Consider the following 15,011-nt stretch of genomic DNA (forward strand, 5'->3'; position numbering starts at 1 on the left):
AGCATCTGGTTGACCCTTACATGTATTCCCATACTGTGTTAAGATGGTCCAAGGACGGTTTTTGATTTTATGACTTTATATCCGTAAGCGAATTGTAATCATGTGAGTGTCCTCAAAGCATAGAACACAGGAAGATACAATGAGTGCATGTTCTTGAGGTCATAAAGAAGGGGGGGGCAAGCGATCAGAAGCATGTATCACATGTTCCCATTACACACCTGTTTGAGAAAAAAAGGGTTAACGGGGAAGTTGTTGACCTGTCGAAAGTAATGAATACTTATACTGTTTTGTTAAATGATCTGAGAAGGACCTGTTGTCTGCCAAATATGGACATGAAGGATGGAGAGGAGAGGAGAATAAAGAGGAGAGCGGTTCAAGGCTTTTTGGCTTGACTCGCGGACGTGAGGACCGGGTTGATGACTCCTGTTAGCTGCATGCTCTAGACCAGGGGTTCTTAACCTTTTTGACCTCGGGGCCCAACTTTTCAAGTACAAAGTGTCCCGGGGCCCACTCTGACTATATGCATCAAAAGTGTCAGACAACCTGTAGGTCATACAGAAACAGAGCAGTGGGCCTTTGGAGTCAGTACAAATTTAAGATTTTTGTCCGCATAAAATAAAAAAGTATCTTTCAGTATAAATAACTGCCGGTGGCTGTATCTGTACAGGTAAAGGACAGTATAGGGCTGCAACTACACTATCAGTGAACAACTGCCTCAAATTTGAAGAAGATTGGACAAAGTATGACCATTCTACAGAGTTTCTTCCATGAAGAGATCCAGGCGGAGCTCTAAAAGGACATTTGGAGACCCAAATGGACACATGGTAACCACATGATATTCTGACACACTAAAGGTGTTTCTCCCTTTATATTGTGATATTATATTATTTTCCTTTTATTTTTAGCCTTTACAAATTGCAAAAACGATGTATATATGGTCGAAGACATGGTGTGTGAGTAGCGGACTTGCTGTGCTTAATGGCTGCGACCGAGCGCACGAACGAGAATGAGAATAGCTCAGTTACGCAAACGTTGGTTGACGGCTTATGGAAGAGGAGGATAAGGTTTGTACTATAAGTACTAGCGTTTTCTGAAGGCAGTAGCTCCATGGTAACATCCGCTAGCACGTTGTCGGGTCTGTAATGTGTCTTTTTCCGTCGAAATGCTGCAAGATACGACTTGCAGCGGTTATGGCGACTTTGGTCAGTGTGTGTGTGGGCTCCTTTTGTGGAGAAACCATAAGAAATGAAAGAAAATCGATGATTTCTTTGCAAAGATGAGGATTTTGGGCATGCTGGGATACCAAACACGGACATGTTTTGTGACGTATTTGCGCAAACAAGCCGTAGGAACGGAAGGGGAGGGGATGGAGGACGCCGGTGTTGAACAGGCAAAACCCTTGTTAAATAAATGAGATGATACAATGTGATGATCACAAAGACATTTATTATCATGTGTATGTAAACCTGCATACACAACAAGAAGCCCAACAGACTTTCCCACGAGCGTTGGATGTTTCGTCGCTACGTGTCGCTTTATTTTTGAAGGCTCCAGTGCTTCGTTTGATAGCATTAGCCCACATTCCACACACTGAGCACTCGGCTCTGCCTCGTTGCCTCCGTTCACAAAGCTTAAGAAACTTAAGAAAGTCAGGGTTGTACTTGCGCACACATTTAGACTTTTGGGGGGTATGGCACTACTGTCGTCTTCATTTTTTCTTTTTAATAACTTATCCATAACTTTCGCTACAGGCTAGCGGCTAGCTGAGTGTCTTCTTCTGCTTAGTGCAGCTTGTTAAACAACTGACTGACGCATTACCGCCACCTGGTGGTGGGAAGCTATATCGTAACTGAGTGTCTCATGGATAACAGTGATATCTCTGGTGTCTTCAATTGATAACCTATGCAGTCCCGCGGCCCTCGCGGCCCACAGGTGCAAAACTGAATGTTTTTCGCGGCCCTCTAGGTGGCGCTCGCGGCCCAATCATGGGCCGCGGCCCTATGGTTAAGAATCACTGCTCTAGACAACTTTGACACTTTGTAAGAACTTTTCCGATATTCAATTTTTGTAATTCGATCATTTTACTTTTTGTGAAAACCACATAAAACCGGTTTGTATTTTGTGCATTCAGACCAAAGTCCAGTGTTGCTCATCTCTGTTGGTGCTCCCCTAGTCTCCTAAAGGTAAGAGTGCTGACAGTAAGAATTTAGATTAGACATAGAATTTAAATGTTATTACTGTTAAAATGTAAAGATAAGTGATGTGATTTACTAACTCGGTTGGATCAGACCGATTAGCGCTGTTATGAAAATTGATAATTGTTTTTGTATTTGAGTAGACTTAGACTTCTGATGAGAATGGATGTTGAAGCTCTGCTGATGTATCACATGTGATGTTGCAGTGTTGATGATCGTGTTTAAGCGCTAGCGGTTGTGTATTGAGAAGCAATAGGGATTTAGATTGGTACTTATTATTAAAGGGGTGTTCGGGCCAGGGTCCTGAAGCGCCCTCAATAAATGAAAAACCAAGCGAGGTTCCAAACCACACAGGGTTCCTCCTCCAGGGGTGACCCAAGAGAGCGGGTGGGTACTTCCAGTCCTCCCACACCCATTGCACACGCACTCACACGTAAACCCGTTGATATCCGGCTGTCGGAGAGACCGACGTTTTTAGTCTGAAATAAGAGATACGACGGTGGCTAACTTCCTGCCTGTGCTCCTTTGGGTGTGCATATAATGTCTGCCACTGTTAATATATGATAATTATGATCATAAAACGTGCTATCACAAGGTTATTTAGATGACTTTTACTCATGCTAATGGCACTATATCAACCAAGGTTCTAGGTCAAACAAAACGTAATATAATATATAAATACACGAAATAACCCATTATATCTGGTTGGGACAATGCACGTGACAACTACAAATTACAGCATGTCATGAAGACTGGAATAAATATACTCCATTTGTCACATGGTTAACAAGGCAGTGGAGGTGAAAATGAAAATACAAGTGATTCACAGTCAAGGTTTGCCTCCAGACATGACGTTACAGTTGTCTTAATAATCGGAGAGGTGTTTCACACACCGGTGCTGAGGTAAGACAAGAAAGGAGAGCTGCAAACCTGATAAAGCCATCCCCAAACTAGAGTGACAGTTGTGAACGGAAAACACTGTCATCCTTAGTGGTGCGCACAATGTTTACCCACTTCTCAAATCTGAAGTAGCATTTATAGTCAACCCCCCAGGGCGTTTTCTGCATACTTTACACTCATTCGTATGTTATGAGGGGGCTGGAGTCAGTGTACTTGTTGTTCTTGCTCCTTATCTTGTCTGGCAGTGTCCTAATCTGGATCAAACGTCATATTTTCTTTGGTGAGTGGTCAAAAAAACTGAATTGTCACACATCAAAATCTCTTTTTTTCTATGAGTCACATTGGAAAATGTTTCATTGTTAGTACATTAGACTCAAACTTATCATTGTCGTATATGGTACAAGCTGACAGGACAATGCTATAAAAAGACAGAAAGACACGTGGGAAAGGTGTGCCAACAATGGCACAAAGACAGTGACGTGTTTCTGCTGCACAGTCTGTAAAGTAGTTTAATTGCCCACAAGAAATAAATGCGTTCGCATTCCGTTCTCGTGCCCCTTTTCTCCACTGCAGTGAACTTGCATTGTCTGCCAACCCTTGTCTCCCTCACACACACACACACACACACACACACACACACACACACACACACACACACACACACACACACACACACACACACAGCTGCATTCAGAGGGCAGAGCAGTCTTTTCATGCATGGCACACGATGCTTATGTAAGAGCACTACTTAAACCTGGTTACATCACATAACAGGCGGCACTGTGTCAGTGGGTCACTGTGCCGCACAACCACTGAACTACATACACACTCTATGTTGGGCCCTCCGCCGCCGGTCATGTGTGAAGGAGGCGTTCAGGCACACGCTTTGGAGGGTCATTCAAGCATGTGTGCATGCACATGTTTATATGTGCGTATGTTGCTTATGCCAGCTGATGTATGATCAAATATGATTCGATAATAGCCGAACATAAAATGGAAAATGTGACGATTATATTGCTTGGTTTACTTTAGAAGACAGCTTGAATTGTGCAAAATGTGCCATTGCTGCGCCTACGGAGTGCCAGTAGGGGGGACCCCTCTGTTTCCAAATTATACTTGCGTGTATCCTCTTCTCACCCTTAACCCCAGCTCCTGCTCCTCATACTCCCTCCCCAGCTCCGCCTTTCTGCCAGCAGAACAGCCCATCTCTGTCTTTTTCTCTCAGTTTCTATTGAGTACACACACACACACACACACACACACACACACACACACACACACACGAGGGCAGGACCAGCCCCTCCCACTGGTCTATAGTTCCATGAAAAACACAGAGGGAGAGAGACACAGACAGAAGAGGGGGAGAGAGAGAGGGAAGGAGGAGCGTAGCTGCGCTGAAGCCGAGCCCCTCTATGCTTCAGCACGAACAGTGGAGCAGACGGCAACAGCCACACAAACACACTCCACACACCACCACCACCACGACCACCACCGCCGCCACCACCACCACACAGACACTGTGACGGCTGCCAGGCGCAGTGGGAAGCAAGCCGTCAGGGAGAGAGCTTGAGAAGAAAGAGAGGGATCGCAGAGGAGAAGAGAAGAAAAGAGTTGGAGGAGGCACCTTGTGGATCAGAGGGGATTTTCCTCCTGTGCGAGTGTGCTTCTGGATAGGACTATCTGCTTCTTCCCGAGCAAGAGGAGTTTTTAAACAAGGCTTCCTTCTTTTTTTTTGCTCATCCTCCACGCCGGGCTCCAGCGATATCTACCTCTCTATCCCCGGAGCTTAACAAAACAGGGAGGGAGTGAGAGAGAGAGCGAGAATAAAGGCAGTCACAGCTTCAGCTCAAAACCACCCTCTCTCCTCCTCCTCCTCTCCTCCTCTTCTCTCTCTCTAGCTCCACATCCAGGCGTGAGTTCATCGCTGATTTCACTGTCTTTTGAGGACAGAGCAGAGGACAGCGCGTGTTCTCCAGGACACAGCCGAGCTCCCGGTGGGATCAGGGTCTCGTCTGTGGTGAGAGGGAGCGAGAACCAGACAGGGAAACTGATACACAGGGAGAAGGAAAGAGAAGGAGAGAGACGAGAGTAAGAGACCCCGGAGAGCAAATTGAGGGGCATGTTCAGGGCAGCAGGGACGAAGAGTCAGTCAGATTTTTAGGGTGGAGAGTGCAAGGAACCGACAACCGGATCCTATTCATTCCTCCCTCCTCCTCCTTCTCCTCATCGTCCTTTTCTTCTTCCCTCTCCTTTTACCCTCTCTCTGTCCTGCTCTTCAATTCCCCCTGTTGTTTCCGGTGTTGCCTCCTACTTACCTTTTTTTAATACCTTCCATTCCTCATCTACTTCTCCCCAAACCCTTTTTTTTTGCTGCCACTCCGGATTCTCTCTTTCTGGGCCTGTCTCTCTTTGTGAGGTTCCCTGTGAGCTCCCAGACAAGTAGACTGACTAAAACCCCAAGTGCTACCTGTCCTCCTGTCCCTCCCTTCCTCTGTGTGTTTACCACACACACTCCTCAGTAAGAGGACAGCGTTCTCTCTCTGCATCCTTCACACTTGGAAGCAGTCGTCGGAAGGATCCAGGCCGGCGTGAACGTACCTCACCTGCGAGCTCCTATCTCGAGCCTCCAGGACCTTCAATTGGATTCCAGCTACATGGGAAAACGTTTGGAGCAGCAGCAAATGTACCCCCACTACACCTACTACTACCCCCACTATCTCCAGACCAAGGTAGGATGGTCCGCCAGGTTGACCTATTTTACCACACTCGAAACTCATTGGGAATAAACGTGTTTGCGCTTTGAAAATACACATCAGCTTGTCATCCTGTAACTGTCTTACAACCATCTTGCAACCGTCATTTCGATTAACTCTATATCTTCGCTATCTGCTGCCTCTTTAATTCTCCTTCCCAATCAGTGCCGGATCGAGACAAAATTAAATTTTCCGACGATCTCAAGTGTATTGAATGTAATTCTTACCTCAATTATGTCGAATTCCTTAATCGACGCACCAAGACCCCAAAAGGGATCTGTCAAAAGACCAAAAATGTGTTTGAGAAAGCCGCAAGATAGATGCTGAAATTGCCTCGCATGACAGCTTGCTAAATGACACCATGGCCCCTCTCCCCCATCTGTCCCCAAGCAGGGAGATAGTGGTGTCACTCAGCTTTTCCATCCACACAGAGACTTGACCCCATCCTCCCCTCTCCGACCCCACCAGCTCCAAGTTCAAGTTCGGGGTATGAGGCCCACCCTTCCCTCAGCCCACGTTTTCTCTCCCACTTTGTCCGTCTCCCGCTCTGTCACTCCAACCTCCGCCCCACCCCCCCTTCTACCCCTCCCTTCACTGGCCACCCCCAGGCTATACTCACCTATGATACCATGCTGTAGACGTGATTGATGGAACCTGATACACTTATCCGTTCATCAAGGGTACAGAAAACAGAGCTCCGGTTTAGTTTTCTTTGTTCTTTCGCTATATTCCTACTTCTCGTACCCACACATGGCATGCATACACAGCGCCACACACAAGATATTTCCCTCTCTGAGTCTTCTACCTCCAAGAACAGGAAAATGGATCGCTGAGGCCTGATCGATGGCTCCTGCATCATATCGCCAAGCCCGCCATTCCCTTTGTCTGCTGTGATTCATTTGTTTTTCCTTCGTGTGATAGTAAGTGTGAGGAGTTGGGGTTTGCTGCAATATTTAGTAAATATGTGCATGTCAGTAGGCAAGAGAGATGGAGAGAGATGCAAAGATAACAGTGTAGGAGTGGGATGCTATGAGAGTAGAGAGATCATGTTATTGGGTAGACACAGTGTGGGAAGAACAGGTAAAAAAAACGATTGCTCCACTGTAATAAATAGGCCAATAGCAACACATCTTGTACAATTGTGAAGTCCTCAATACTGTTATTCCAACAAATGAACACATGGGTAGGATTGTCTTGATCAAGTTTATGTTCCTTGATTCTAATCCAAAACCCAAAGATTACAAGAGGATGTTTGGCTGCTTTCATTTTCTAATTAAAAATAGTTCCACATTGAAGACATTTTCACAGCCCGTTAACGTTTTATAACACTTGCCTCCCTGCTTCAAGTTGTGGGTAATGTTCACAGCAATTACAGATGAAAGCTGGCAGAGACGGAGCATATTGAGATCCAATAAACAAGTAATTTAAATTTCGGGGGCTGATACTGATCAACCAAACATTGGCTGAAATCAGATCAGATCTGGACATTTTTAATTGGGCATAGACAGGTTGTGGTTTTGACATGATTATACTGTTGTTAACCGTGTTTTAAAATCGAATTAAAGTGTTTTTTGGATGAAAATATATATTCACTTAATTAGCACAGTCAAGTGCACGCTGGCTGAAATGTAGTACTTTATTCATTGGCAGCTCCACTGTAGCAGCTCTTCAACTTAAGTTCACAAAATACGATTAATATTTCCAATTAACTGCAGGATATTTTTGCGGATGACATGTGCAGATCGCATTTGCAGCATGTCGGCATTACAGACGTAGTTGTTCTCGGAGCTGCACACTCACATCACACACTCACATCTGGGCCCTGTCTGATGTTTTTAAGAATGTGCTCAAGATGAGCAATCGGACTGTTTGTTAATGCACATCTGTGACTTGGTTGTTGCAACCAACGTCTCCAATGAAGCACGCTTTTCTGTTTGCTAATCTGGAAGAGTAAATCCTTGTCTGCTACTGGATAATATAAAGTGTGTTCTTTCTAAATTTTCTTTTAATGAAAAAAAAACCTCCAAGGATCTATATGGTATTTTTTTTCTCTGTAAAAGTGTTCTTTTGTTTAATATATTTTTTCCCTGAACAGAATTAAAATGGCAAAACACAATTCATCATCTTGATGTATTTTTTTTGCTTTTAAAGTTTGACAGCCTGTGATTGTTTTGGAGCATTTTCATCATTCATTTTGTGGTTGCATTAATACTGCATATCTAAATGGTACAAAAATGGTTGTGATTGCATCAGATTCATAATGAACTTAAAAGGAAATCTTATTTAATTTTCTAGCAATAACAAAGAAGCAGCATTTCTAATCGGCCCCGTCAGTGAATCAAGGAGCATCTAATCACTGTGTGATTTCATTTCTCGGTTTAATACTCAAGCTATTACGCCGTATGTACACGTACGTTAGATTAACTTCAACATTTGATGCGTTCCGTTTTGTGTGTGCAGATGTCACCGTGTCACACTGCTGTTCTTTGATTTATCTATCAGTTCAAGGTCACCTAATTCCTCTGAAGTATCTGCAACAGGCATCTGGCCCAGACCATCTCTTGATTCCTTGCACTCCATCCATCCCTGCCTCCTATCAGCCCTCCCTCTGTCCCTCTGCTGTCAAGGTCAAATCAAATTGGATCCTATACCCTCCCCAGTGTTTCCTGTCGACGGTGCCTGGATGTATGTGTGTGTGTGAGTGTGTGTGTTCGCATATCTATCCATGTATGAATAAAACAGCGTCTGTATTTCAGCTTTGTTTCCGTGACTGTACATGAGCCTGAAACTTTGTCCATCAATGCGTGCGTGAGGGAGGGCTGAATATATTTGCTCACGCACGTTTGTGTGTGTGTGCACAAGTCTGTAAGTGCATGTGTGTGTTAATGTGTGTGTGCGTCTGCGTGTGTGTGTGTGTGGCCTCTGAACAGTGACTCCTCCTGACCCCTCCTCGGTGCAGCTTGCTGTCATTAAAGCTCTAGCGGGTCCCAGAGGAGCAGTTCTGTGTGTGTGTCTGTGTGTGTGTGTGTGTGTGTGTGTATGTGTGTGTGTGTGGGTGGGTGTGTGTTTCAGAGGCCCCATAGAATAGTTCACTTATATGTCGATATGGACCTTGACAACAAGCCAGTGTTTGATCAGCCTGTGCTGCTCTCTGACTTCAAATATGTGAGGTGTGTGTGTGTGCATGTGTAAATGTTGTTGGGTGTGAATGTAGGTGTGCAGGTGGTTTTCAGACTCTTCGTGTACAATGGACAAGAGCAGACAAAGACTTACTGGTTGTATTTATTGTGTGCCCTCCTTTTTTAGCCCCCCCCCGCCCTCTCTCTCTCTCTTGCTCAGTGATCTGATTGGAGATGTAAATGGCCCCTTATTAATCTTTATTCCAGAGAGTGGAGGCTCTCCTTCTGTGGAAATCAATCATTTGTGTGTGTGTGTATATGTGTGCCGCCTTCACTCCCTTCCAACAGCAATCTTTAGACACAAGACACGCTCGCTCAAAAGGCGCACACATGCACCACCTTCACACAAAGGCAGTTATGAAATGTCTAGCGTATACTGGCAATGCTTAGCCAGATGACAAAGTGTGCGTAAATGTGCGGCTATTAAACAAGAGAACTGCGCTTGCTCTGCCTCCATAATGGGTTATAGGTACAGTTAGTGTACATTAGCAGTGGGGCGGGAAGGGACAGCATGCCCTCTCATGTGAGCCTAGCCCCGCTTAATAATGGTTAGAGGGTTTGAAGGGATCGGGGGGGGGGGCATTTTCTGGGTGATTTGTTAACCATGTTTAGGATTTTCTTGCCTCAGTGAGCTGGTTTCAGTCGGCGTGCTGTTGATGCCCATTCTGTGGCATCGAAGGCACGATTTGCCTGCAGTAGATCACTGAAGGCATTTTTCTTTCCAGGAAATCCAGTCTGTGAAATCCCTAATTGGACCAAATGAAAGTGCAAAAACAAATTACCGTACCGTAGATTGTTGCTTTGACATTTTGAGCGTTTCCCTGTGGTTGGGGTGGAATGTGTCATAACAGCAATAATAAAATCAAACATGTTGCCTTTTTTTAAAATGTGGAAAAGTGGCATCCATGACATCAAGCTCTGGTAATCAGAAAGTATATTTATCTTTCGGTGACGTATATAAAACGTATGTCGCCTCATGCCTCCATTTCTCTTAGCTCAAGCATTATTTGCTTTGCTTTGACTTTTTAGTGATTTGCTGTCTTTCTCTTTATGCTTTTATGAACCTTTATTTGCAAATGCAACTCGCACTGTTAAGGCCGTTTTGCATGTCATGTGTACGCATTTTAAGCTTTTTGCGTCTAATTTATTGCCCCGTCCTCATTTTCCAACTTGTCAGTTTCAATAACGTGGTTAACATTATGAAATCATCAAACTAAACTACTTGGTTAGGTTTAGGTAAAAGCTAATATTGCCCTAAAACGTGGAATGACTTAAACTGGAGTGTTATTCACGCCATGTGGTGATACCAGGCTTTTCTATGTGTAGATGATTGAGCCTCTGAATGTAGTAGCGCTATTCAGCTTTTAAATCTTTTCTAGCCGCCGATGATGATGAGTGACTGAGGACGTGAATCTTTGATGATAATCGTTAAGCGTAAGATAAGAGAGAAGCAGAACGAGAAAAAAAAAAAGTTGCATTATCAACCAGCCGGTCATTAGTTTGCTGCAGAACAGTGTGCTAATATGCTCAGTGGCACACGAGGAGCTTTGATTAGAGTAATGAGAAACAGCATTCAGCTGACATCAAAGTAATGGCACACGCGGACACGCCTGGACGTCGAAATAGAATATTCCATCCTTCAAAGATGAGATTTTCACATTCAATTACTCTCCATTACAGTATGCGCTCGATAAATGTGGTGAGTTTTTGGCTGAGCTGTGATGAGTGAACATAACGATAGGGAGGGACACGAGGACACAAACAGAGAGATTCGCATGTGCAAAGGATTTCACTTTTACACTGAGATGAACTTTCTGTCCTCCCTTTACTATCGCATCCTTCCTTCCTTCCTTCCTTCCTTGTGTCCTTCCAAGCTTCTTTCCCTCGTCTTGTCAAACAAAGTAGTTTGCTTTAGCAGAAACAGCGACCATAAATTATGCAGCACACATCACACACACACACACACACACACACACAGAAAATGAATAATGTGTGTTGTGCTTTGTGCAAAGTAAACAGAGGGTATAGGTTTTATAGCACTGCAAGCATTCTGCTCATGCCCTGTTTCTCCTCACACATCTGCCCGCCTGCATCAGTTATAGTTTTACAAGCGACAATATTATCATGTGCTTTTTTGTTTAAGACCGAGCTATTCTGTTTGGATCTCAGCTCTTGATAGCATCATATGCCAATGTAGAGAATGTAGAAAAGCCTTATGTTGCCGTCTTCTAATGCCCTACCCAACACTCTTGCTCACTCCTTTCCCTGCTTTTTCTTTTCTGCCGCTCTCTCTCTCTTCCTACCTGTCTCCCAGTGTGTTCTGGGCTCTCTCTCTCTCTCTCTCTCTCTCTCTCTCTCTCTCGCTCTCTCTCTCTCGCTCTCTCTCCTACCATCTGTTCAGTTTGCCAGGCCTGGGTAGTTTTCACTGCTTAAAAGGGACTCTCCTAACCACCCATATATGTCCATTTATTATTCTCCGTGGGCTGTTCTATTCTTGTCCCAGTACAGTAGCGGACGCTGACCCGTGCCTCGCTATGTTGAATAGGAGTGAAAAAGCTTAAGCGGGTCAGCGCATGCACGCAGGGGTGAGAGAGGCTCACCCCTGCCAGTTTTGTAATAGAAAATATGTGAAGGAGGGAGAAAGAAAGGTGGATGGAGCAGGAAAAAAAAGGGATGTGAAGGAGAGCAGAGTGAGATGTATCAGGAAGAGAACAGATGGCGGTAGCAAAAGGAATTTGAAATAAGAGATCGAGATCCAAGGGGAAATACAGAGCGATGCAGTGAAGGAGACAGAAGTTGGAGGCCGGGTCAGGGAATAATGGTGCTGCTGCATTTTTAATAGTTTGCCACTTTGTAGCGACCCTTGTCTAATGGATTCGCTGCCTCTTGAAAGCTCCTGTCAGGGCCCTCCACCTCCAGCCAGGCGTTTTGGGGAACAAAATATCACATTGGGCCCAGCCACCACAGGCCACGCCAACTTTGCACAATTGCCACAACCCCACCTCCAGAACCCGGTCGGCCCATTCAAAGCTTTAAATAACTCCCTTTGCAGGCTTGCAACTCTCTTTTAGTCCAATGATGACTGCACGATATTTACTGAAAATGTAACACTGTGCAGAATGTTGTATCTCTGTCTGTAGTGGAACTGACTATAAACTGACTTAAAGACTGATAACTTCTTTAAGAAAAGTGCTCAAGGCCATCTTTTACAGTCTAAATGTAATTTTAATGGAAAATCATCTTGACATAACTTAAAATATATATGAATAACTTAAAATGAATATAGAATCATATATTATCCTGTAATATAAAACCATTTCTAATAACATGAACATATGTTTTGGAGTAGGGCAGGTTCATTGGTAGGGGGGTGGGGATGGAGAGACAGGGCTGCTGAGCATAAAGCTGCATCGGTACTTGGGCCTCGCAACAGCCAGGGACCGCGACAACTGATTAGAATAGATTGCTAAAAGTTTGCCTGTGTTGATTAAATGTCGGCCAAAAGAGGATCAAAATGTAGACACAATTTTCTGTGAAGATATGAAGTAACTAATGTTAGAAGTAAAGTTCCACTAAATGACCCAGCTAAAGTTGGGTCATATAACATTGCCCTTTCTTTTCGCTCTCCTGTCCTTCCTTTGTCTTCGGAACCCCGATTTTTTTCTGGGGCAGGACCAAACCATTTCATGTAAATAGACGGGGTGGGGAGGAATCGTCCTAACCCCCCCCCCCCCCCCCCCCAATACGATGTCCCTGCCTCAAACAGTTACACCACGGAAATTGCTGAGGGCTCCAATAGTCCCAAACACTTCCTGCTTGAATGTGTCAAGGTCTAATATTGTCTGGCAGCAAACCTAATTCCAGTAAGTACGCAGATGTTTTGGCAAATCATGTTTAGAGCTAAATTAACTCACAGGAAGCAGCAACTGAAATACTGAGGGCTGAAAGAAATCCATTGCTCAGGCTGATTTCACAACTCTTTGAGATGTACACTTCTGGTGCGCCAGCTTTTAAGACGCCGTGCTAAGTGCCTGACAAAGACTTTATCTCGGGATGAAAAGGGAGCGACAAAGAGCACAACCTCTAGCTGATAGCTATTTTTAGTGTGTGTGTGTAATGTGCAGTGTAGAGGGCCCATGGCCGTGAAGCTCATCTACTTTCTAGAGATAGAAAAATATTTAGTCTAGGTTTCACAAATGTCTGTATCGCTGCATTATATGGACTGGCCTTTAAACTATACAGTGAATGTTCAGACTCCTCACATCCATTCATTAGCGGAGCTGTATTTAACATTCTGAGTGTTGATATAGCACCAAACAACTTTTGTTGATCTATATCTACATCTATATATATATATATATATATATATGTAAAGATATAGTGGAGTAATAATACACGAGCAGAGAGTAAAAATATGTTGGACAGGAAAATATCTATAAAGCTGATGTTTCAATTGTTTACATGTGAACAAACGAAAATCTCGTGGGGCATTTCTACATTGTAATCAGACTGTTTCTTGTTTGTATGTAAACAAGAAATAATATGATATTTTGTGTTCACAGACCGAATATATCTATATAATTGAAAATATTCATCTCTCCAAACATTATTTGCATACAAACTGCGCATTAAATGTCATTATTAGCATCAACATAGGGATTTGGTTGGCGCATTTCCTATTACCATGTTGTGTGAGGTGGGGAGGTGTGTGGGGGGTTTGTGCGTTGGTGGGCGAGTGATCCCTACACCAGGGACCAGAGACATAATTGAAAGAATGGCCTGAGGGATTTCCCCCATATGTTGTTCCTTATCCTACTTAGATGCTGCTTCCTTCTATCTCTCTCCTCTCTCTTTTCCTATCTCACTCTCACTCCTCTCCTTGTATCTTTTACTGCTTCTCTTTTTGTCCCAGAGCACTGCAGGTCAGACATATTAAAGGAATATTCCACCCCTGAATACTTTTTTTCACAGTTCGCGTGAATTGATCTTAAACACGTTCCAGTCATATTGTCAGTTATTCTTCTAAAGTGGTCCTTTTGAATCCATCCATTTGTGGAAATTGGGGAGTAATAAGGGTAGTGGTAGCCGTAGTAGAGAGAGTCCGACTCTTCAGCGGAGAAAATGTGGAAAAGACTGTGATTATCTTTTGCCACATATCATGGAAGAAAGCCTCCTCTTGGGGACGTGATGGCATAAGCCTGGACATGTTTTACCTTCCTCTGGCAATTGATAGGCCACACCTGGTACCAGTAAACACATGCAGGTCAGGTGTACCAACAGCAACGACTGTAAATACATCTGTGCCTGTTATATACACATCATTTCACACACATTATAGTTTCCTTGACATCTGTTTGCATTCTCTATTCCAAAAGATTCACAGTGCATGAGTAAAATCATTGTGAATTACAATAGATAATTACTACTGTAATCATTTCTATACAAAGGACTATGCGTGTGTAGTTATACGACCAAGCAATGGTAAGCAGGCATTATTCATTATTCGTTTTCAGGAATACAGATCTTGCAAAGACGTTTCCTTTGCAAACGTTAGGCTGACCTTGATGGTCTCATATTTATTAATGAAACAAGACAGACCTCCCCAGCGCTGCTCATGTCACAAAGTAAATACATCTGTGTGGTGTTGTGATACTGCTATCAATGGATGTAATCGGACGCTGAAACATAAGTCAAAACCTACACCCTAGGTATCGGCAACTGGACGGTTAAGCCCTTGTGTTAACTATACTTCCAGCTGGAGCCCTTAGGGTTAGATTCAGGCTGAACACGGTGAAATATAGTCATAGCGCTCATTGTTACATCCCTGTATTTTACACAAAAGGTAAATCCCAGAATAATGTCCTGCTATGCTATGTGTTTGGTGAGGGATTTCTCACCAAAGTCTTCTGTGAGCCAAATAACTGCGGGACACTAGGATTGTAATGTGCACCAGAGCGTGTGCATCTGTTTGACTGCTTATATTC

The 15,011-nt window shown here is 43.9% G+C and overlaps 1 protein-coding gene across 4 annotated transcripts in view; it reads left to right on the forward strand.

Moving 5' to 3' along the window:
• The first annotated feature begins 4,993 nt into the window (after positions 1-4,993).
• LOC306781860 (RNA-binding motif, single-stranded-interacting protein 3-like) overlaps positions 4,994-15,011 on the forward strand; it is a 110,647-nt gene continuing 100,629 nt past the window's right edge. For all 4 annotated transcript variants that reach the window (XM_079274915.1, XM_079274914.1, XM_079274916.1 and 1 more), the window contains exon 1: positions 4,994-5,824. In XM_079274915.1, coding sequence (XP_079131041.1) covers positions 5,750-5,824 — 75 coding nt within the window. In that variant the 5' untranslated portion in view covers positions 4,994-5,749. The remainder of the gene's footprint in view (positions 5,825-15,011) is intronic.

The sequence above is a fragment of the Melanostigma gelatinosum genome (assembly GCF_949748355.1).
Source record: "Melanostigma gelatinosum genome assembly, chromosome: 9".
Taxonomy (NCBI): Eukaryota; Metazoa; Chordata; class Actinopteri; order Perciformes; family Zoarcidae; genus Melanostigma; species Melanostigma gelatinosum.